The sequence below is a fragment of the Harmonia axyridis genome, chromosome 7, assembly GCF_914767665.1.
Source record: "Harmonia axyridis chromosome 7, icHarAxyr1.1, whole genome shotgun sequence".
Classification (NCBI taxonomy): domain Eukaryota; kingdom Metazoa; phylum Arthropoda; class Insecta; order Coleoptera; family Coccinellidae; genus Harmonia; species Harmonia axyridis.
Window position 1 is genome coordinate 11,839,052 of NC_059507.1, and position 26,226 is coordinate 11,865,277.

The 26,226-nt window shown below is 34.4% G+C and overlaps 1 protein-coding gene across 7 annotated transcripts in view; it reads right to left on the reverse strand.

Annotated features, from left to right (window-relative positions):
* LOC123684578 overlaps positions 1 to 26,226 on the reverse strand; it is a 33,618-nt gene that overhangs the window by 1,261 nt on the left and 6,131 nt on the right. For 3 of the 7 annotated variants that reach the window (XM_045623877.1, XM_045623878.1, XM_045623879.1), the window contains exons 2-9: positions 25,852 to 25,964; positions 24,906 to 25,059; positions 8,716 to 8,948; positions 7,614 to 7,775; positions 1,508 to 2,251; positions 774 to 1,449; positions 499 to 721; positions 83 to 237 (exon numbers count right to left, since the gene is read on the reverse strand). In XM_045623877.1, coding sequence (XP_045479833.1) covers positions 83 to 237; positions 499 to 721; positions 774 to 1,449; positions 1,508 to 2,251; positions 7,614 to 7,775; positions 8,716 to 8,948; positions 24,906 to 25,059; positions 25,852 to 25,929 — 2,425 coding nt within the window. In that variant the 5' untranslated portion in view covers positions 25,930 to 25,964. Of the gene's footprint in view, positions 1 to 82; positions 238 to 498; positions 722 to 773; positions 1,450 to 1,507; positions 2,252 to 4,529; positions 4,673 to 7,613; positions 7,776 to 8,715; positions 8,949 to 12,612; positions 13,141 to 20,405; positions 20,619 to 24,905; positions 25,060 to 25,851; positions 25,965 to 26,226 lie in introns of those variants that run through there. The other 4 variants (XM_045623880.1, XM_045623882.1, XM_045623881.1 and 1 more) reach the window with 4 other exon arrangements.

A 26,226-nucleotide genomic window follows, 5' to 3' on the forward strand; every position in this document is an offset into this window, starting at 1 on the left:
TGTAATAAGAGATTCAAATATTACATAGGTATTGAAATAATTGATGAGAAATGAAAGAAATAAAGAAAAATTAGTGTCCCACCTGGTTTTCCTCTAAATAAAGCATTATGATCCATTTTCTTCATATATCTGTTTTTCTGTGAGGAGTTTCCATTCCATCTTGAGTTTCCTGTTGATTCTCGATGATGGGATTTCATTTGATAGCCTTCGTAATCAGGTTTACTTCCATAGGGCAGACTGAAAGAAAATATTCTATCAATACAAATTATACGACAAAATTATTGAAGCCATCAGGCAAAGATCAAATTTGAGGACACCTGAATTACTCGATTCACAATAAGTACAAAACACTGTGTATTCATTGGTATCCATCAAATATAAATAATTGACATTATATAAAATTAATCTCATTAAAGTTGTAAATCTGCTCAGTAGATCATATAGAGGAACATTGAAATAGTTTAGTCTTGTTCGTCACAACAAAGAAATTGTTCTCACCTGCTATGTTTAAATCTTGTTGAATTCCTTGGTGTTGGAGTCGCAGAAGACTGTTCTCCTGGTGATAAAGGTGGCAACGGAGGAGTCATTGAAGAAATACTCTCACTGATAGTTGAATTCGCGATATTACTAGAATTGACATGTAGAGATAATTCATGAAGCTTCGGTTCAAGTATATTTCGTAGTTCATTTTCTACAACATCTACCCATTCAGAATCATGACCTAGAAAAGAATTGTCAGTGATGGTGGCTCAATCGATTAACGTACTCATTACCTGATGATATGTCTTTGTAAGCATTTCTTGTCATTTCTCCTATGTCACTGCTGATATCCGTCTGTCTTCTCCCACTGCTATATGCTGCACTTCCTCTTCCTGAATCAACGTTAGATGAAGACTGACCTCCTGTTTTATCATAGTCTGAACTTGCCCCAGAACTTGCGGTATTCCTCTTGGTATTCTTCTGGTCATCATCAGGTTTAGTTCTTTGACCAACGTTATACACCCCTTCGATTTTTCCTATTTCCCCTTCTAGTTTCTTGCGTGGAGTACCCTGAAGCACCTCTGATAGGCTGTCCTTCTCTCTGCTTCCCGTCAAGTCCATAGTAGAACTCTCCATTGTTTGATTCTTGTCTGCAAGTTGTCTCTCTCTAGAATTGTTTCGTTTTAGGAAACCACCATCATCACTCTCTTTTCCAGCATCATTTGGAGATACCTGCATATCTACAAGATTACCATAAGAACCTCTACGACTAGATACAGCTGCTTGGGGTTGAGGTCTGCTGTCAGTAAGGTCGGTTTTGATTTCATCCAATAGAAGCTGGGGTTGTGATGCAGCTCTTCTAGCTTCGAAGGTTTTCACTTGTTGATCCCTCTCTATTTGTTGAATGCTTCTCCTATCAGGAGAAAGTTGAGAATTTCTATCATCTTTCATTCCTTCTTTACTGAAAGCCTAGAAGCAAGAATGTAAAATTCATCATGAGGTGAATAAGCTTGTGAAAAATACTAACCTGTTGCTGCATCTGTACAAAGTTTTGAGGCCTATTGACAATTCGATTTGAAGAACTTCCACCATAAGCGGTTTGGTAGTAAATTTGTTCATCTGCTCTCCCAGCCAGCATTTCTTGCGACCTGGCTTGAGCTAACTGTTGCTGATAAATCGAATGCTGTTGAAGTTTGATATGCTGGTTAGCTTGGAACTGATGTTGGGCTTGTTGCGCCAAGAGATGCTGTTGAAGAAAATGCTGATTATATTGTTGTTGTTGTTGCATAGACTCCATTCTCGATTTCTGTATGTTTCCTTGTTCTTGTGCTCTTTTTACCTCGTTCTGTTCTTCATTCAAATTCCTCTGACTTTTTCTCAGTTCGTCCGCCACATTATTAAGTCCTACTTCTTCGTTTTTCTCTTCTTGTTCCTTACTACTTTTGAATTTACTTGAAATCATATCTTTTATAGTGTAATATGTCTTGGTCATACCTTTTGAGGATTTGGGAGTGTCTTTCTGAGTGTTATCTTTGTTGTTAGGTTCTATTTGTACTGATACCGACTGGTTATTGTTAGCATATTCTTCTGATTGTACATAAGGTCTTGGAGCTGGTTTCGTCGGATCTCCTCCTTGCCAAGTTTGCCTAGGGACGGCACCTGTAGATGGAGGAGTTTGGGCATTGTAACAGTCTTGTGGGGGTATGTAAGTTGGACGAAAAAATGAGTTGGTATCACCTGAGTGGCAGGTTTGTGCCATATTTGGATGGGTCTGAAATATAAATGAATTTTGTTACTTGTCGTCGAGTTGACTTATTTAAAGCAAAATGAAGGAGAGCTCCGAAAAACTTTGATGTTCAAAAAAATCTTATTTAAAAAGATATATAGTTGTAAGGTAAAATTTGATTTCAGGGTTATCACTGAATATATTTATTGCTCACGATAGAACTGTCATTTGATGGGCAACGTTTAGGGCAGTGACCTTTTTCAAGCCTTCTTATTTATTCATATATAACTCTATTTTCTTTCACCAACTCATCTCATTGAAAAAATTTTCGGCTGAGTTCGACATTCGGCTTATTAGGGATCGTCAATTTTGACACCTCTCACCGATTTATCGTAGACCTCACAGTTTTGAGGAAATCTGAACTCGAAATTTGGGAAAAACATTAAAAATTGGATCTCTATCCAAAAATCGTTATATCTCCCAAAATATTATTCACAGACCCCTTAAATGAAAACGTTTTTCAGAGATCGAGTTTTGATCTAAAACATAGTGAGGTTTCAAGTGTGTAGCTCATGTCCAGAAGAAGTGGCAGCGTCGAAAAAATTATCGATTTTTTTTTTTTTAATTTCTGATTTATACCTATAATTTATCAAGTAATGGACTTATCGCCTAACTGCAAGCATTTTCGTGATCTAAGTAATTGAATCAATCAATAAAAAGGTACAATATTCCCACGAAGGAACTTTTAATTATTTTAAATTTTCTAAGGGGTATCACGTTGTTATTTTCCCGAATGATAATAAGTCTATTATTATACTTTTATTTCATTCCATAGGTTTTTTCACATTTTTATTATTTTCATAAAAAACTATAAAATTTCTGAAGGCAAGAAGACCTTTTACATAAATAGCTACTTTATGTTCGAACATATTCAATTTAATTCATTGATATTCTTGTACAGACGTACAGTACATGTCCAAACACATTCAGTATTATATTAGGTACACCTAGGCATTAATGTATGGAATAGTACGTTCTGAGGCCTCATAGTTACAAAGTGTACGATATTAATATTATTCTGTCTACCAAGAAAAAAATAAAACAATAGTCGACATTAAAACGGGGAATCAAGGATATAATGAAAAATTATTAATTTTGAGCAGGGAATGGTCTCAAAAGATATTGATCCAATGCTGAGATGTCCGTCTATAAACTGCTGAACGATAAGAGCTAGGCACTTGAAATTTTCAGGGTAGATTCAGATCTCGAATGCCGCGGTTGAGTTCGTTAATGAACAAATTCCTAGAGAAATTCCGTCTAAGGGTTCCGTATATTTGGCCGTTCGAAATATTGTTTTAATTTCAGAACTACACATTCGATTGAGATTAAAATCGCATTTGGATGTAGAATTATAATTCAAAAACTGGTGCAAACTTTCATGGAATGTTGGAAGTCATTTCAAACATAATTGATTTTGTACTGAAATTTTGAGTTTGATTGCAATTAAAAAATATTCAATTCATTATTTCCCTTCATTCACTACTTTTCCCTATTAAAACAAAATCTGCTGAAACAAAAGTAGTGCTTGCATTCTAAGGACAACTGCAATTGCCAATTATTTCAAAATAATTTAGTCATATAAAAATTGTGGAATTCGAAAGTTGCAGGCAAATTTATATTAGAAATTTACTATTCTTTCAAATCATAATAATTCTTATTCAACATCTAATACAGTATTGTTTTGCCTTTTTCCTACTTATCATATTATCCATTTCTAATGAAAATAATCGAAAATTTAAATCAATCTTGGCCAACGTAGAAAAAATCAAATAAGGTGAGAAATATTTAAAAATAACACGAGAACTCAAATATCTCGAAATCTGTTGATTTTCGGTTATCAATAAATATGGCTCAATCGACAGCAAATGAGTGACACTAACACCTCCTTCAAGTTTCACGTCAATTTGGATTAGGTATATATGTGTTCTTGACTTCACTTCAGTGCTTTTCTCATATATTGTTCAAACATGCTAATTTTTATAGTTCCGGGTAGCATATTATACAGTTACAAGTAGGTACATAAGTACAAAGTAGAAGGGCGTTCTTGAAAAATGATGTTTTGGACATTGATTACATTTTACTAAAGATGAATTTCAAAAATTAATGCTTAGGTACTCGTTTCATCTATAGAAATACGATTGAAATGTCCTTTTCATCTGTCAACAATAATGCCGACCATAGAATAAGTGAAATAAATACGGAAAACTTGTCAACATTAACAAGAATCTTCGTATATAAGGTTATATAAATGTGGAAAACTTACAGTATCATTACTGTTCAAAGCAAACTCGACCATGTTATTCTGAATAAATATAATCCTCTAACAGACCAACTACCGTAACAAAGGCCGAATACATACTGCGTGCGCTCATGAAACCAACATGAAGAAGCAACAGTGTTTGCTCCTATCCAAGTAGAATATAAATTATACCCAAGATTATAATCGAAGTTTTCCGTGAAGTAGCAATCAAACAATTGTATAGTTCAAGTCATACCTGAAGAATGAAACAGTGCTCTTTAATTGTACTCCTCCATTAACTTCTTCATTATGCATTCTGTGTAGGATACTTAGCATTTACCTTGCGCATGTGATCACAGTGATTTTCCCGTTCCTGAACGTATTTTCATTATTTTCTTAGATTCGGCAGGAAGTTCGGGGAAATTTCAGTGCTGTTTAGTGTCGACGACCTTATTTGTTGTCTACAAGGTGGAGAAATTTCGAATGCACAAAAATGTTTGCGTCTACCATCTCGACAATGTTGTTATTATTTACTTTAAGTTTCAAAAAATTTTGAGCTATGACTGTGCCGAATGAGTTCGTTAGTTTAGCCAAATAAGAAGAGAAAAATGAAAAATTTCACGTTTCATTTGGCTAAACCTCAAAGTAATAGACTTAGATAGAGGTAGCATATGTCATTTTCAGTAAGCAAATTTTGTCCCCAACATGAACTATCAAATTTGACATGAAGCGCGCGGAAATGAAAACATATCAGTGATACGATATTTCACTCAATTCGCGAGTTTCTCCATAAAAAACGCACTTCTTATGTCCCATAGTGAATCAACGTTTCATATTAACTCAAAATATATTGAAATAAATACCTAAATATATTAGAAATTTATAAAACAAACTTCAAGCGCGCCAAACGACGTGAAGCAACCAATGACACTAGGAGAGCAAAAGTTGCCAAACCTTGGATTTCAGCAGGTATATACAGAAAATAATAAATATTCCACTTATTATAAATTCGACAATTGTAAAAAATATCGGATTCCAAATATTATTCAAACTTGCATATTTAATCGGGAATCACTCAAATAAAAAAGAGAGTTAATTCAATATACTATAAATTAATAATGATATAGTAAAATTGTGGATTTGAAAATATATCACAAATCGACAACGTAATCTAACCAAGTTGAGGACATGTAGAGATTGCGTATACTCCCTCTATCTATGTTTATTACTCTATGGGCTAAACTAACGAACTTAATCGGCACAGTCATAGCTCAAAATCTTTGTGAAATAATTGTAAATTATAACAACATTGTGTCGAGATGGTAGACGCCCAGGCAAAGCGAGAAAAATTTAAAAAAAAAACTTCGTGTGTTTTTTTTAAATCATCCGAGAAATTTGTCATTTTCGTTTGAACATCCAATTTAGGAACATCCTGTACATGTTGGTAGTGTTGTTTATTGTTTCAGAAAGGAAATCTTCGAATTCTGGGAATTTGTTCTTTCAAAGGGTTGCTTATGCATTCAACCTAACTCTCATTCAAGTTGTTAGACAAAATAATATGGCACAAGAAAACAAATTACGATAAACACTTGAATAACCGTTGGAGTATTGCATAGAATCATTCATTCCACGTATTATCAGATAGGGTTTGTTTATCGTTTTTGACGTATTTCAGATTCTAACAACGTCTGTAGATCAAGTAATCAATTACAAACATTTTTGGCACAAATTCAATTTGTAATTCCAAACGTATCGTCTACAGGAACTTAAGGTAACTGCAGGCAATTGCTTTTTTCATTTGAGAATTTAAAGTATCTCGAAATGATGAAATATATATCAGAAACAATGATGCCAGTCAAACTTCCATGAATAATTTTGTTCAGAGGGTTTGGTTCGAAATATTAAACTTGAAATATCCCAAGTTGTATAAATCCGGCTTGTGTTATAGAGATGGGCACTAGAGCTAGCAAATACTCATCTACATCTCTCACAGAAAAAATTCGCATACTAACGGTTTCAATAGCATCAACCAGTTTTCGAATGAATATTCACGATGAGATCTTCTATTTTCTGAACTAATAAGTAATGTTGAAGTTGTTGTAATTTACCTCATTACCTGTGAAGTTTTTATGAAAAAGAAATTCATTTAATCAACGATGTGATATCAATCATGAATATCTCAAGTTGGAATTTTTATTCGTTGCCATGATTTATATTTTCCTCACTTGATCTCGACTTCCTTAATGAGTATTTAATAATATATCATGCGTAGAATATCTGTTGTCAACACTTCCCCACCCTCGCCTACTGATATATTTGTCCAAAAAAATTAAATTGTCAAGGACTCTACTTTGTGAACGTTGTTGGTGTCGCTAAAGACGATTTCTAAGTATGTGATGATAAAATGTCAAACTAAATAAGAACAGCGGACCAATGGAATTGAAAGAAATGAAATTATTTCAATCGATTGAATATATGGAAAAATTAGCACTGACATCTAGTGAAGAAATGAAAAACAATGTAGTAATCTTCAGGTGAGAAAGTGTACTTTTTATCTATGTTAAAGATGTCCAAAAAAAAAGGATTGCTTGTACTGGCAAATTACTTTTTTCGGCAACCGTCCGGGAAGTGCTTACTTCCCGGACGCTTTTTCTCTGAGAAAGTAACATTTCCCGGCCTAGTCCGGAAAGTACGTACTTCCCGGACTAGGCCGGAAAAGAATCATAGAATCCATAGCACCCGAGATAACGGCTGACAGTTCATATGAAATTAGTTGTCAAAAATTTGCATGTTTTTTTATCGCAATCGCAATAAAATATGGAAAGCAGCAGCGATAGTGTTATTTTACATGGTTGCCGAAAAAATATTGTACGCAACACGCCCGAAAATGGTTTTTTCGGACTCACAGACTTCCAGGACTCGCTTACGCTCGTCCTGGAATTTTGTCTATTCGTCCAAAAAAACCTTATTTTCCGGACTTGTTACGTAAATTACTATTTGGCAACTTGTAATGCGTAGATATATTTTACAAATAGAAACAATTTCATTTTCCGGTGAAAACTAACAAGAAATTATTTCATACAAAATCTGATATTTAGCTAGCCTTACCTGATCAGGAGATAAAGTTTGACCGTTTGAAAGAGTCCAGGCAGCCATTTGTTTAGGTGGTACGTCTGGCGCTACTACAGCCTTCGTTCTCTTCTTGTAATCGTGCAAAATTGGTATTTTGGAATTTTTATCTGTACTAGAAAGGATCACTTCTCTCTCAATCTGAAACAGAATAGGAATTCATGGTTTGTTTTGTTGACCCATAGTTATTCTTCAGAAGATGCAGATAAGTTGAAGAGATTCCTTGTAGATTCAATATTATAGATATCTGTGAGGCTTAGGATTGAGAAAAGAACTGTCTCTGAAGCCCAAAAATTCAAAACATATCAGTTCGCTTTTCGAAAGATATTGTGTAGTTCAGAGGGTTTATTCTTGGATATCTCTTTTAATCGGTTACCAATTTTTTATACAGGCTGCGGCAGAGCCGATTGTCGAGTTCCTTCTGCAAACCCAATCAAAACTTAGGCTCGTCAACAGTTTGATGTGGTGTGTCTCAATTTGGAATGACAGACCCTTATTTTTTCGAGAATGAAAATGTTACCGTCATAGTAACTTCCCAGCGTTATGTGTCAATGTTGGAAACCTTCCTACAGCCTGAATTGGATGAACACGATGAGCAGGATGGCGCCAAGCACACACAGCTCGAACTTCATTTGCTGTTCAGAGACAGATTTTCCTAAGAAGACTGGTTTCACCGAGATGTGACGTGGGTTGGACAGCGCGCTTACCAAATTTGAGCTTCTGCGACTCCTTTCTTTGGGGTCACCTTAAAGATAAGGTCTTCAAACATCGTCCACACACCCTGCCAAAACTCAAGCAGCGAATACCCGAAGAAATCCGGGCCATACCGCTTTAGATATGCCAAAAAGCGTTCGAAAACTTACAAAATCGACTACATCAGGGTGTCGCTGCTGACGGCCGCCATCTTGATGATATCGTTTTCAAAACTAGAGCAAAAAAACTATAGTTCCTACTTCTTCGAATGAAAAAAACCATTTTTCTCTAACTTCTACCATTTTTTTTAAATAGCCCTTTGAAACTCGTCAGTCGGCTCTGCCGCACCCTGCATGTACAAATAAAATTTAATTGATTCAAGACTCACCGGAAATTTGCTGGAATGCGTCTGAAGTCCTTGCTGTGAATTGGAATGAGGAGTGCTCAATTGACCATCGTTACCAGCTGCTCCTGGGATGGTTGCTTCATTGTAAAGGGGGTAAGGGGGCATTCTGTAGGGAGGTGGAGTGGATGAACCTGATTGCTGAGAACCTGAAGGTAACTGGGGGAGTGGTTTTGGGGGTGGCACTGGTTTGTATGGCCCATAACCATCGACCTCAACTGGAATAAAGTGAATGTTTAGTATGTAGAGATAACGAAATGAATTTATTTCACAAGATCTGAAGTGGTGATCCAAAATTTAATTTCACTATAGATTGGTGGTGTAGGATCAGAGAAACAGGAAAATGATACTCTGTTAGTTCGCCGACGTTTCGGAAAAATTTATTTCCATCCTCAGGGCTCTACAAAATTTACGGAAAACATCATTTGCAACATTGATGAAGGTGTTTACAAAATAAAGGAAAGATGAGCATTACTAAAAGTTATTGACTAGAAAATATCACAGAAAGGATGGTCTGGTATAATTTAAAACATTTTTAGTTTAAAATAAGAGTAAAAATAAAAAGTAATATAACACATATAGGTACAAACAAAGTACTTACAAGCTAGACAAATGTATCTTCCCAAAATCATCTTATTAAAATCTAAATCAATTCTCCAATATTTTACGTGTAAAGAAATCATAATATGTATATCAAAAACCGGGGACAAACAATGCGACCGATGCATAGATAGTATGCCGACAGACGGAGGTGAAATCAAAGGAACAGCGGACTCGAAACAATTAGGGTAAAAAACGTATGTATGTGATGCGCTGAAGTAATGAAGTCGATAGGGGCTAGAAATCTTTATTTTGTTTTATTATTATCACATACATACGTTTTTTACCCTAATTGTTTCGAGTCCGCTGTTCCTTTGATTTCACCTCCGTCTGTCGGCATACTATCTATGCATCGGTCGCATTGTTTGTCCCCGGTTTTTGATATACATATTATGATTTCTTTACACGTAAAATATTGGAGAATTGATTTAGATTTTAATAAGATGATTTTGGGAAGATACATTTGTCTAGCTTGTAAGTACTTTGTTTGTACCTATATGTGTTATATTACTTTTTATTTTTACTCTTATTTTAAACTAAAAATGTTTTAAATTATACCAGACCATCCTTTCTGTGATATTTTTTAGTCAATAACTTTTAGTAATGCTCATCTTTCCTTAATTTTGTAAACACCTTCATCAATGTTGCAAATGATGTTTTCCGTAAATTTTGTAGAGCCCTGAGGATGGAAATAAATTTTTCCGAAACGTCGGCGAACTAACAGAGTATCATTTTCCTGTTTCTCTGATCCTACACCACCAATCTATAGTGAAATGAATTTATGTTTATTTTTATTTTATGATGCAACATTCAAAGCACATAGGCGTACAATTTTGCTTCCGCCGTTTTCTTCCGAAATTCGAGGCTTTATCGTGAAAAACTGGTTATACATTTATGATTCAAAGTACTTTTCTAACTTTCTCCCTTCTTCCGGCAGCATACGAATCCCGCGTTGAAAAAACTGGTCATCTTTTGAAGCGATCCACGAATCGATCCAATTTTTCACTTCTTCATAAGACCGGAAGTGATGGTCAGCCAGGCCGTGTGCCATTGATCGAAACAAGTGATAGTCCGAGGGAGCATTTAAACGTTTCCAAGTATGTCTTTTAACCACTTTCGCAAACATTGTCATGCTGTAAAATCACTTTATCATGTCTCTCGTTGTATTGTGGCCGTTTGTCTTTCAATGCTCAGCTCAAACGCATTTATTGCGTTCGATAACGATCAGTTGTGATTGTTTCAGTCGGTTTTAACAACTCATAATGCACTACGCCGAGATGGTCTCGCCAAATACTGAGCATGACCTTGGAACCGTGAATATTCGGTTTGGTCGTCGACGTTTCCGGGATATCCCCATGATTTTTTGCGCTTGGGATTATCGTATGGAACGTATTTTACATCTCCAGTCACTATGCGATGCAGATATCCCTTCCATCTTTTCCTCACAAGCAGCTATTCACAAGCAAACAAACGCCGTTCAACCTCTCTCGGCTTAAACTCGTACGGCACCCAATTTCCCTGTTTCCAAGCAGAACATCGAAAAAAATCAGCGACCAGTTTGAGATTTCGCAAGTAAAAATAAAATAACGATTTCAAATTTATTCAAAACTTCATATTGACCGCGTCATCACTACCTTAAAAAAATTCAAGGGGAATATTGGAAGAGAAAGACCCAATATTTCCGTTATATTGAGTAACCGTCCATTCATGCGCCGATTGCGCCCTTGTAGATCACATATAGGTACCTATAGACAGTTCTGTGGTCTCCAAGAGTGCAATTGGAGCATGAATGAAAGAACGCTCGAAAGCTCCTGACTGAACGTCATTGTTTTCTTCGGTTTTTATTTTTCATACCGACTCTTGAAATTTTAGTTGTTCATTATCAGTCAAGCGGTGGTACATAACCTCAACAGTGGAATACTGTTAAGCGTCCCTGAGAAATTCTCATTGTTGTCAGTAATAGGTGATTATGAAGAGGTTTTCTTTTCTCTCACGACAAATAGAAATTTCTACGATATCAATCAAATTAATATATTTAATTTGAGAGAATATCAATTCATTGAGTATTCTTCATCGCAAGCTTCTTCTATTGGAAATTAGAATAAGATATCGCGAGCTGACACTGAATAGAAATTTTCTCTATAAATTAGTTCGAATTCTACGGAACTTTTCTATGGTGTAATCAAAGCATATTCATTTTCCTTAGGAATTACTGAAAACATTGATATTTTTTGAGAACTTCTCATAAGACACAATCGAATTCGTTATTTTAATGAATACATTTGCTCTATTCGGTGAGATTGGAGTTTATCCTAAAAATTTCAAGTTTCTAGGCTAGATTATTCCGATCATGTTTAAGGATGGACGGACAGAATTGTGTTTGACCATCAGTTCGCTTATCGTTCAAGACCATTACTGCTCAAAATGCGTTCTGATTTCAGTTTTGAAAAATTCGAATATGATCCATGACTTCTTAAAAGATGTATAATTAATAATCGAATGTATAGTAGTATGTAGTATATTTGAAACATTGAATGTTCTTGATTTTCCAATAGTCAATAATTTTGTATTTTCTTTAACAGACATGTTAGAGTTAACTAATACTGTAATTATGTCGTATATTTCTCTTATACCTTCATAACATCTCTTGTTTTAAACTTTTGAAAAGGTAGGGTATTAGAATATTTCTTTTTAATGTTTGGTGAAATATTATTCAACCAATCATAATTGAAGCGTTGGCAGCGCTTCTCCATGCATTCTACTTGAAGTTAAGGTTACTTATTTTGAAGCGATCTATCCGGCTTTAAGAACAAGATACGTCTTAAACATTAGGAGACAATCATTTGGAAAAATCTCTGTATTCATTAATCCACTAATGGGCACATTTTAAAGGCTTTTTTGCATGAACCATTCTACCAATGCCTTGTCAGTTCCAATACTGACAAGCTTTCTATTCTTCATTCTGGATATGTTCAAACTCATCATATTTTGGATTTCGGTTATATTTTCCAGATAGAGAATAGTAGAACTGAACAAACCATATAGTCGAAAAACATCAGCATTTGATTCAACATTTATATATTTGAAGCAATGAGTGCGATGAAGACAAACCCAGCCTCGACAAGCGTGTAAAAAGCTGTCGATTGAATACAGATCTTGCTATAATTGAACTCGTTATATCCTACTTGGAAAAACGTTGAATTCAAAGGATGCTCCCCGATTTCAGCCACTTTAAATGCTGGTAAAAGAATCACAATAAACCAATGTTACTCTGCGACTCACCCAGCTTGAGCAGCTTTGCCTCCTTGCCATGTTGAACCGTAGTCTCAGGAGATGAGATAGGATTCAAAGAGTTCTGAGACCTTCTCAACTTCTCCCCATGTTTCACCTGCCGAACAGTACGACCAGATGCCATAACATGACGACATTTCACCAACTTCAACCCCGAATACACAGAACTGACATAACACACCACCCAGTCACATCACCATATCCCAACGCAATAAAAACTCGAGAAACTTCACAATGCATCGTTTGAGAACCATAAACAATTATTTTGTAACTGTTGTTCACCTACTGTATTCCGAATTAACCAAGAGGTTTTTAAACTTTCCTACATGATGTAACAATAACGGCTCGAATAGAACAATTGATAGACGTTCGCACAAAATCGGAATAGCAGTACCAGTAGTACCGACTTTCACGGTGGTACCATGTTAGGAACCATAACTCATACACGCATTTCGAAGGGGGGATTGTCAATTTGTGACATTCTGGTACTCATTAGTGGCATTTGGACTAGGCCATCGCGAATAATACAAAAAAGTGCTCTGGAAGAAGTTGTACTCGCTTCGTTGGAACTAAAAAGTGGGGAGTGTAGAGATTGAAAGATATTAAGCTAGATTCGTTCCACCTACGGTACTACGTCTTAGCTTCTCTGATGCGTGCAGTGCTGTTCTGCTGGATGGACGTAAGAAGATCTAAATCGAACACGCATCAGTGTCATTAACTATTCAAAATGGCACTGCGTACATGATTAATTCCATCATCGATATGAACGTCTGGAGAATTGGTTTCGAAATATTTTTCGCGGAATTTGATGTGAGGAGTTATTGAACCCGCTCACATAATAAAAGTTTATGTTCTTTATTTCTTTATACGATTGTAGGATGCTTATGTGTTTTCGACTCCTACGGCACGAGTTGCACAATTCATGTCTAGACTTTCGTATGGTCCTTCGAAGAGGATTTATGGATTTTACTCAGGTGGTCATATGAAAGTTTGCAATAAAATTATTGTTGAATATTTTATGAAATTGTTGGAATTTGAGTTCAGAAAGGTCTAAAATAATAAGGTTAGACTTATAAGTGAAGACGAAAGACTCGGTATAGACACTTCAAAACGTCAATGAGTTTTAAAAAGTATCACACTTGTATATCAAAATTAGAAAAGACTTTTGTAAAACTATGAAGCTAGCTTCTTGAGTCATTTTGTGACTGCTCTCCTCGACTCCAAAAGTATAGCTTTTTACTACTTGTTGTATAAATACTATTACTAATTTGGTTATTCGTTTTTATAGGAGTATTATTTGAAAATGAGCCTACTTTGATGACGATAAAGTAAATATTTAATGGATTTGGACTCTACTTGATGGAAATTTATTATCAAATTAAATTTAAAAAAAAGTACCAATATACAGGGCCTTTATAAATGATTGTAATATCGCAGTTGGCTGTGTGAACTCTATGTACGTGTTCACATTTATGGTAGATGTGGAATTTATCATAGAGTAATATACATAAATAGAAGTAGTATACGCAATTTTCACATGTCCCCCAACATGGTTGGATTACGTTGTCGGATTGTGATATATTTTCACATCCACAATTTTCCTATACCGTTATGAATATAGGTATATTATATTGAATGAAATATATTTATTTGAGTGATTCCCGATGAAATATGCATATTTTAATATTTGGAATCCGATATTTTTCCTAATTGTCGAATTTATGATGAGCAGAATATTTATTATTTTCTGTATCTACCTGCTGAAATTCAAGGTTTGGCAACTTTTGCTCTCCTATTGTCATCGGTTGTTTCACGTCGTTTGGCGCGCTTGAAGTTTGTTTTCTGAATTTCTGATATATTTAGGTTTTTATTTCAATATATTTTGAGTTGATATGAAACGTTGATTCACTATGAGACATAAGAAGTGCGTTCTTTGTGGAGAAACTCGCGAATTGAGTGAAATATCGTATCACTGATATGTTTTCATTTCTGGCCGTCAAAATTGATAGTTCATGTTGGGGTCAAAATTTGCCTACTGAAAATAACATATATGCTTCCTCTATCTATGTGTATACACTGAGGAATTTATAAATGTGTACTCTATGCATATGGAGCATAGTGTATACATTTATGAAGACCATGTTTTTGTGGAAAGTACTTTTTTTGATACAGTAAATGACACTTTCGCGTTTCATGATTTTTTCAAGGAACTTTTTCGCCAAATTGAAATTTGAATAAGTCGCGGTTCCACAAAACTTCAGTCGAACTGACTGATTTCTATGTTTTAGTAATATGATAGATCAAAAATGAATTGAAATCAAGACCAGAAACAATTTGACGATGTCAATCGCCTCAATTAGTGTTTTGCGAACTCGTAAAATAATGAGCATAGATAAGAATCAAAAAACAATAAACATTCGTGTGAATAGTTCAGCTTTATCACGGTCGCCTGTGCACTTTCACAGATCGAGTTCAAGTGAAGTGAAACCAGTTTGGAAATTAAATCGTTTTATAGAAATTGGACCACCTAGATCTCGTGAAAGGATTCTCCGGTTGATGTCGAAGAAAATGAGCATAAATCACCACTACATACCGATTTTTTGACAACTTGACGAGGTGTTGCGATGAAAGAAATCAGAAGTCGACAATGAGTTCCTGTCTGGCAATTCGTTTGTTCTAAGAACAATTCCATCGTGAAGGAAGAACAAACATTCGGTATTGGGAGGTTTCCTTGAGATAGTTTAGCCGAGTCAGCCAAGCGTGTTTCCTTTTTTTGTATTCATGATTCACACGTATTTTTGTGAGACGATGTTGCCGAAACGAGGGGGACTTTAATAGAGAAAATATAATATTTGTTGAAGCTGGTGTTTTTTATGCCTTTGAAAAAGTCATGTTGATTTGTGAAAGGTGCATTTCTAGTCCATCCACATGCATGTTTTATAAAATTTATATTGATTTGCCGGTATTATGTACACACCGGTCCCCAAAACGTTGGTACCATAGCTGGACGTCAACGTCGCAAGAGGGCAGATGACAGAATGGACAGGACTCCATCCTATTACAATTACAAAAGGAAGAAGAAGAATATACACACCGGCAAAATCAGGGGAACAGATAAAATCTCAACAAAGCTTGTAGTTCATTTCATAGGAACACCAAGAAATTTACCAAATTATTATTAGAAATTATTCAATAAACAATAACTTGGAGTCAGGAGCTTTTGCACACTCTTTTATTTATGCGCCTTTTTCGTTTGTTTCAACGAGTATCTCTTCCAACTATTGAATTAATTATAAATTTCAAAATATCAATAAAAAAAGTTGAAAAAATAAAAAACCGTATAGTCAGCATTTTATTCATTGCTTTTTTTCTCAATATCCTAAACGTGAACCGTCTTCACATTTTCAAAGTGGGAGAATGTGAAAATGTCGTGCAAATATTGAAACATAATCTCTGAGTCTTCAAAATATTGTGTCGAAAATTGTGAAGAAGAATCGACTTTTGTTTTTCAAATTAGAATCCTATTTTTTTTATGATTGCGTTGAATTCTGAATAATGAGAATGTTCTAACATCTTTGTATATTGTTTTACTATATTCAAGACAAAAGAATCGAGTTCAGTACTTCTTTGGCAAAGATTTTCATTAATCCACATATTCAAAGCACTATTTCCCACTATCACCTATATTTATCAGTAAGTCCACTTACATCTTCAACAATTTTTTTCCTTATATACAGATTGAATGCCTGCTTGATATTCACACGAACATTTTTCAAAGAAAATGTTGAATAAACGTATTTTCCTCATGGATATCAGAAATAGACATTTCTAATAATAGGGAAATAGTGCTAATTAGATATAATTCTATTATGGGCAGCAAATCAAGAACAAATTCATATGTAATTTCTAACAGTTTATCATATCATTAACCCATAATGATGGCACGAATGCAGAAACAGTGCAGAAACGGTGCAGCTAACGGCAAGGTTAAAATATAAGATGAATAAAAGATCTCAGCCAATAGGTCTCAATACTCCACACTAAGGTATTTTCGGTCTTTCTACACAATTATCTTCCGAAAGGATTTTTACACATGCTCAACACAAAGCTTGTAATGGAAAAAGTCAATATTCCTTTGAAATATGCAATATTGGGATTGTAGATAGGTTTCATTGCACTGTGACCTTAATTATGGTCCATTGTGACCCCATCAGAGCTGTTCATGCCAATAGTCGTCTTAGTCTACAGCTCGGCTTTCAGTTCCAGAGTTCTAATGAACTCCAGTATCTGGTATGACTTTAAGGAGGTTACATCCTCACTTCTATACAAATCTCTGGTATTTTTTGCGTTGGCTAACGATGGCGAGGTAGTCTGTCACCAAGTGATCTAGAGTTTCTTCCTCCTTCCTCTCAGAATCTGCACTCATCGTTTTGTGTTAGACTCATTCTCATGAGATACTTCCTGAGGCTGCAATGCTATGTGAGGAATCCAGTGAGGAGGTGTAGCATATTCTTGCTGAGCTTCAAATACTGCTTAGATCTCGCAATGGGACAGCGCACAAGAAATAAAATTCGCATAGGGAAGGCTAGGACGGTTTTCAACAAAATGAGTGCCATCTTCAAGAACCACAACTTATCTCTGGAATCGAAGATAAGACAACTAGATGCTATGTCTTTTCCGTATTACTGTATGGCGTAAAATCTTCGACAATAACAGAAGTCACCACGAAAAAACTGGAAACTTTCGTAATGTGGCTATATAGAAGAATGCGTAGGATACCTTGGATAGCTCACATAACAAATAAAGAAGTTCTAGAGAGAATGAGAAAAGACCTGGAAATAGTTGATATAGTTAAAAGAATAAATCTCAAATACCTGGGGCATATTATGAGAAATAAAGAGAGATACTCCCTACTCCAGAATATAATTCAAAGGAAAGTAGTAGATAAGAAGGGAACCGAAAGAAGAAGAATATCATGGTTGTAGAAACTGAGAACCTGGTTGGGAAAAGCTCAGCAGAAATATTCCACCCGAATGTTTCTCTTTCTTCTTTCTCCTAAACTCTATCTTGTAGATAAATTTACCTATACCACAGAAAAGTTCTGGGCCAATGAAAGGAGTTTATTCTTCTTTACTGGAAAGTGTGTTGGTCCCTTCATAATTATTTTTCGAACGAAAAACTCTGTTATAAGTTTTTCACACCTGTTAAAGTATAAGTATACTTATGATCCACAAAATAAGGGTAGTCAACAAAAGAAACCATAAGCCATATAGCAGTTAAAAACACAAACAACATGAATGTTGTGTATTAAAATATTAAAAATTTTTTTTGTATTAAAAATTGTTTATTATTCAAGTGAGTGTTTTTGAGGTCGCGTTAATAACAATATGTCATAACAAATGGACTAATTTATCAATAATGAATGCTCATTATTTTGTACATTCTGTCATAATTCAAAATTGAATGTTATATTGGCCGCTACTCGATGCAAACCCATAAATGAACCAATATAATTTCATTAAATCACCCTGAAAAAAAAATACAAAGACCTAGTTGTGACATAAGTCATTCTTTGAACCATTCTACCAGTTGAACAAATTGAAATATGTACAGGACTTCATCGTGATAAGTGTCATAAATTGATTAAACGTATGCTTAGAATATAGAAACAGGTTGGATTCTTATCAGCATTGGCGTAGCTAGAGGACTTGCCATAAGAGACACCTGGCAACTCTTCATCAGCACCTTCAATTTGGTAAACCAACTAGTATCGAATTGAATTGAAAACTATTGAAATCAAGTTATTCACTCACTCTGTAGTTCATTTACAATTTTGAAAGTGGGAAAATTTATAATCTATAATGCGTTAGTACGTATGTACTTTACTACATTAGATATCATTCTGAGGTATACATATACTTATATAGTTCACTTATTTTAGATATGGCATAACGTCAGTGGTCGATTGAAAATGTTGCAAATAAGTACATCTTCAGCATAGTTTGACAATACAAAGATTAGAAATTGCTCAGTTTTGTATTCTTTTTCAATGTGGGTATAGTCATGCCATTGCTAAACTATACTAAAGTAGTTTTTTTTTTTCATATTGCCTCATTCGTTATCCACCCTTGTCGCCTCTCTTTTGATACGTCCATGGTTATCAGTTATCACTATGGCTTGCGTGTTGTCGAAGCTATCTTACCTAAGATCATGCTATACTAATTGGTGATAGCCTATCATATCAATTTGAACAACCAATCTACTATATTTAACAAAAGGAATGCAGAACAGTCAAAGTTTCCGGTTTTATAGATTTGCATGGTTCGGCCATGTCAAGTTCAACTACTTCTGAATCTACAATCTTCATCTTGTATTGCGTGCAATTCGCTCTTAAAGATCGCTCTTGTTATTGTAAAGTAGGACTCACGTAATCAATAGAGCATTAATCCTGATTTCAAGTACACATGACCAAATGAGAGATAATTAGATGTTCAGAATAAATAAGTAGAGATTTCGAAAACCTATTTCATACAGAGTGTCTATTTTTAAAGGGGCCAAACTTCAAGGGGAGATCATTCAAGTTATTTGCAACAAAAAATGTCATATAGCACATGGTCGAAATGTTGATGGTTATTCTTCAATTTGATATTGATTGATTTTACGAACTATTTCAAGTTTTTCCATGGAATCAATTTCAAAAGGACAACTTTGAAATGATCCTTCTATTTTGAATTTCAAAGGATTTACTCAAATCCTATGGAAATGGAATGCAGTATCCCACAATCATTGTGACATTTTTGCCATTGCATATAAATAGGTAAATTTATTCTTATAAATTATACAAAATCAATCAAGGATCACCATTACTTTAAACGCAATTAGGTTGTTTGATTTCGTAAATAGCTGTTCTATGTACAAATTCTGAAATAAAAAAGATAATTCGAAGGTTTTTAAGATTTGAACATCGCTTTCTTTATCATTACAACTAGTGAATGCTTCAAAACAATTGATTGCATTATTTTATTGTTCTCATCGTGTTATAACCTCTTGGTTAAAAGTTTCAAATGGAATTTTGCAAGTTGTTGACCTGAATACCTATAGCGTAGTGTTAAAATTTCATTCGGCATATAAAACATGAAAATAATCAGTTTATATTTGATGTTTTATAGGAACATGAATGTTAGGTCAAATGAAAAATTCCAAAAAATAACATTGGAAAGATCTATGATCTGAACGGTTGACCTCAATACAGTCAATACTCCGCAAATTCTGGTATACGAGTGACGCAAGAATTCAGGGATAGGTCAGTATCTCTATTAGAGCATCCACCAATCTGTAACTTCAAGCTTATAGGCAGGGAAATTATCAATATTTCTTCGTATTCATTCCTAAGATCTATATTGGCTGCATTCCAAGAAGAAAAAGTGTAAAATTATCCTCATAAATTTGCATTTATCGAGCCAAATCCGTCTTGTTAATATGGTAGGTTATCTTGGTACCATCTAAAGCCTCTGCTGTTCCAGATGACACTGAACTTTCTCATTTAAAGGTATGGCAAATGATAAAATTTTACGATAATATTTAAATAGCCATACCCGCATCCACAAAGATATATCGACACAAAAATAATGAAATGTTATTCTTAAAACGACCATTCTACGTCAAAGCATCGTATCGGTAACCGTCACCAAAGATATCATCTCCCTCATTAGACATCTGCACATCAATGTACCGCATCTAGCACTTCGTGCAAGTCAAGCTAAAACGTCAATTATTGCACTCACCGGTACCACTGTTTGCAGGCTTTTGATCCAGTTTATTCCAATTTTCTCGCAATCACTAAAACAAAGTCTTCAGACAGCACTATTCTTTTGTTTTATACGGCGTTAGCTTCGATCCTACACCATCATGCATAAAAAATTTCTGACTGAAAAACGGTCAATAGCACCTGCCGTCTACGAAAGCTGACAGGTTGCGGTGTAAAGAAGAAACAACAACACGAACTTGCGAAGACCATTTATCCGTAGAAATAGTTTCGTGTATGATCGGCTCTATTCGTTATTTAACCGTAGATAAGTGAAGAACGTCGAGGTGGATGAAGATGAGATGAAAGGTGGTTCAATGAAACGTGGAAAGAGGCTTATTTGATTGTTATCCAGGTGACTGATAGTCTTGAGGTCGACCGAAAATACAGCAAGTTTTATACAATAGGTTATTTCGACTATCTGAAGTTTCAAAAAAATTTAATGATCGATAATAATTATTATGTTACTCACATCTCGTCCTTGCAAAAAAATCAACAACAGGTAATCACAGCTTGAGGACCGGTGAAACAAAAAAAGTACAAAAACCATTATTAAATTTGCTAACTTTTCTAATCTTACAAAAATCTACAAAAGATAAAAAAATCACTAAAATTGATGCCACCTCATTAGCGAAACAAAATACAACCACAAACAAGTATCATGAAGTATCTTTTAAAATGAAAATGACACAATATAAAGACTGAAAAACTCACTAAGCCAGATGAAAGCTGCCTAAGAAGTCAAAATAATAAAAATTCAAAGTATAATATTTCGGTGATATAAGTCAATAATTTATTGTTTTCTTTTTTTACAAAACGGGCATTCTTCCTTCTCAATACAAATTTAAGCATTACCTCTGTAATGAGTTTTATAGATTTCTTCTTGAAAACTGTCTCTGAAATTAAAGGTTAAAAAACACTGTATATTTATGCAATGCTCTTCTTTTATCCTGAATAATATTCCAACGCCAAAGATATTTCGATATAAAGCAATTTATGATAAAAAAAATTCTATCTCTATAGGGACTGGAACCTGTGTCCGCAAAATGACAGGCATAGCGTTTAACCCACTAGGGCCTAGGTTAATTGAAAGGTCATAGATATTGTTGATAATATCTGCATTATATTCAGAGAGGAATATCGATAATCATATTCAAAACTCTGAATCTAATAATCTAATTGAATGCGGTACAATAACATTACTACCTACATTAGACTGCAACGAGCAGTTAGGCGAGAAACATCAATGTATCGGGTGTCCCAAATTCTATTCAATTTGTTACAAAAATTTAAATGGTTTACATTTGAGAAACACAAGTTTGTATTATAATGTCAAAATTAATTGAAATAAACATATGATTACACCAATGGATTCTACTGAAAAATTTGCCTGTAGAATGTTTTTGTTTCATGTTTATAGCACCACTAATAATGAAGTTATGAGAACTTTTCATTTCACGCCAATTTTCCCTTATAGCTTGAAAACTGTTGAACGTATGTATATAAGGTTGCTATTAATTTTCTCAAAAATCCAGCCCGAAAATGTGGCTTCCATTTTTTCTAGCTCAAAGGGATTTTGAGATCCCCGCACAACGAATTTGGGACTCCCTCTAGAAATTTGCATTTTGAAATTGATTCCTGCACCACGTTGATGCATGCTAACTTGATTATCTTATCCATCAATGTTGAAGGTATCAAGAAATAAAATTTAAAAAATATAAGACTAAATAATCTGTAGATACAATATAAAATAATGAGGCAACAATATCTATTCATCCAAATGATTTTCACTATAAGTCGCAATTTTAATATATGTTAGGTTCAGCATTGAAAGTTTGAATTTTCAATCTAAATATTCACTAAAACTGGGCTTATGCTAAAACCTCGAATGAAATATTCTGTAGATATTCTCATCCTAGCTCCCTACTTATTGAATAGATATAGATATCTAGTAAAATTTTAAAAATCTCCAAAATAGCAAATACTGCTTATGCCTTTATGGAGTAAAGAAAAAACGACAGTATTATAGTCTGGACATATTTTGGTGAAGTAGGCGCATTAGTCATCGTTGAAAAAGTTGAGACATGTATCAATTTTCACAAGTTGGAATATGGTGGATGCGCTTAAAGTTTGGCTACCTCATGCATTGCATCTTTGGAGACTACAGAACTGTATACGGGATGGGAATTTTCAATCTGAAATCTCTGAATTGCAAAATCTAGACTTCAAAATAATATGATGATTCTGCCCAACATACTCCATACAAATTTTGCTGGTTTCAAACACTGATTTTTCAGGTTTTTCCAATTTCTATTTGAAAATTGGCATCTTACAAGAATTACTAGAGGATTTCTCCTTCTTAAAACAAATCATGTGGTATTTGCTCAACTACCTAACTATTCTGGTCGTGAAAATGAGTTTATTGGCCATCGTGAAGTCCTGATTTCAATCCTTTGGATTTTTTCAATTTGGTTGCAAATTGTTATTATTCAAGTATCCAACAACTCAAATCCGTCTGTTTTGTAATCACGAAAATATTGGATAAGTTTTTTGTCAGTGCTCTCCTCATTTTCGATTTTAAATTACATAACATATAAGATACGTAGGTAGATATTTCTGTGGGTGGACGCTTATCATCATACGGCTTTATAGTCAACTTGACAACATCTCAAGAGCAGATCATCTGAACTAATTACAGTGTTACCTGAATTGACAAGTATCTCGTGACTATAAATTTCCTGGATTATTCCGTTTCTCATCTATAATTATTTTCGAAATTAAGTAGCACGTCTTAACGACAACACCGAAGATAATAAACGAAAAATAAAACAAGAAAGAAGAAGGAAGAGAACACAAATAATCTCAGTTGCAAAGCTGCGATGATCTGTCTTAAGAAGCTCTAGATATTAATGAGTTGAAGTAAGTAAAATGTCAGAGCTCATTACCGGAAATCATTTAAAAAAAAATCGGCATCGATAATAAGCCCCATCATTTCAATTGCATTCGAGCTGGCCTAATTGAATGAATAAGCATGAACATGTTTGTGTGATCCTGTAAGGAAATGTCAGACACGAAAATTTTAAACGCAAGGTGTTTATGGCATCGTGCAGCCTGTGACTTGGCAATGTATCAAGCACTTGTTTTTGCTTGGATTGACGTGCAATAAAATTGACTACAAACTGGAATTTCAGTATTAATCAATTGCTTTATGAAGGAGTGAAGTTTGCAAATTGATGCGGTTGTTTTTTTAAATAAATTGGCACAATTATCATAAGTAATTGCACAAGTGCATCAAAATTACCGATAATTTTGCATGAAAGCGTGTTGTCATGAAAACTGCATGAGTTCATTTTCATTTTTGGAGAAAGAGCCCGACACCGAAGGTGGAGGGCGAATAAACTGTTAACTTGTCAAAGTGACATAGATTCCATAGATGCCATAGATTCGAACTGTGAAAGATGCATAGAAACTATGCATCTATGAACAGAACAATTATCGCAGTGCAGTTTCGCTTCCTACAATGCAATTATCGTAAGTAATTGCACAAGTGCATCAAAATTACCGATAATTTTGCATGACAGCGTGTTGTCATAAAAACTGCATGAGTTCATTTTCATTTTTGGAGAAAGAGCCCGACACCGAAGGTGGAGGGCTCTTTCTCCAAAAATGAAAATGACCGAATGCAGTTTTTCAAAGAAAACACGCTGGAATGCGAAATTATCAGGTCATTTTGATGCACGAGTGTAATTCGGGGGAATATTTCCCGAAAAAACTGCTACATCACTTGTCAAACTGATGTAGAATGGAATTGCCATAGATTCGATTTGTGTAAGATGCATAGAAACTATGCCTCTATGAACAGAACAATTATCGCAGTGCAGTTTCGCTTCCTACAATGCAATTATCGCTGTAATTTTCGATAATTGTTCTCCAGATACATAGAATTTTTGACAGGAGGGAAATATTCGCTGTAATTTTCGATAATAGTTCTCCATATACATAGAATTTTTGACAGGAGGGAAATATTCGCTGTAATTTTCGATAATTGTTCTTCATATACATAGAATTTTTGACAGGAGGGAAATATTCTATATAATGAACAAGAGTGCTTTTAAAAAAACCTGGAAAGTAGCTTTGAACTGTTAAAATCTTTCAAAATAATGAATATGTATTTTTAACAGCGATAAGGCCTCATATTCAAGTTGTACACATAATTTTTTCCAATACTTTTTTGATATAAAAATTTAATTTTATATGTAACAAATTTTCAAATTTGTTACATTGCGAATATTTCAAATAATAACACAATGGCTGATAATAAATCAAGAAAAATTCAAATTATAAATTTTTCTGTCATAATTTTATTAGTAAGCTGCAAAAACTAATAACTAGATTCATGGTGGTCCAATCAATTCCATAGATCATGATTCGATCATTTAATAGAGCAGAGAAAATAATTCCATTACAAATCAACACTCACCCTGTAATTTTGTGGAATCAGGTATAGGGGTGAATATAAGGGCTGATCTAGGAGGCAAAGGTGGTGCCCCTTGGTCAATAATTGCTTTCTTTGGTGTATGATAAACCGATGTCCCATTTTGTACTAGATATGTTTGGAACCGTTGGATGTTCTTCTGAAAGATAACAATAATTCATTATTAAAGACATTTTACTCTTATTGAAATGAAGGAATTTAATAGGCTTCACAAAACTTTTATAGTTATGTTTCACACATAGAGTAATTAACAAAGATAGAGTAAGTATACGCAATTTCTACATGTCCCCAACATGGTTAGATTACGTTGTCGGATTGTGATATATTTTCAAATCCACAATTTTGCAATATCGTTATGAATGTATATTATATTGAATGAAATATATTTATTTGAGTGATTAACTATACAAATTTGAATATTTGGAATCCGATATTTTCGAATTTATAATAAGCAGAATATTTATTATTTTTTGTATCTACCTGCTGAAATCCAAGGTTTGGCAACTTTTGCTCTCCTAGCGTCATCGGTTGTTTCACATCGTTTGGCGCGCTTGAAGTTTGTTTTCCGAATTTCTGATATTTTCAGGTATTAATTTCAATATATTTTGAGTTATTATGAAATGTCGATTCACAATGGGAAATAAGAAGTGCGTCCTTTGTGGAGAAACTCGCGAATTGAGTGAAATATCGTATCACTGATATGTTTTCTTTTCCGCGCGCTCCTTGTAAAATTTGATAGTTCATGTTGGGGACAAAATTTGTTTACTGAAAATGACCTCTCCCTCTATCCATGTTTATTACTCTGAGGTTTGTTCAATCGAAATACATTTTGATAACACCATAGAATATGAACTAAAAACATCAAGTTGATTTTTGTTAAACCCGGAGTAAATCTTATGAAAAATGAAATATTTAAAAAACAAAAACTTACCTCGTGTAGTTTCACTGCTGTTTCGTCAATAACTTCTCCATCAGGTATACGATCTACATTAATATTCTTGGTTTGCATTTCTTGAACTTACATCAGACGAACTTCCATGAACTCTGAATAAAAAGAAATCATAGAATTTTACAGCTACAGAAAAGAGGTAAGCAATCATATAACAACACGAGGAACATATCGAATATTGGTTTGGTTTCGACATCAAAACTGAACAGAAAGATGAAGGTAAATGCCGGAATCATCTGCAGATGATGGATAACAACGAAAAAGCAAACAATCTAGCTGGAACCACTGATTCGTGAAAAAACACGAAGTCGGGTTACCGCAAATGTGCTCTTGACTTTTCTGAAATTGAATGTTGTG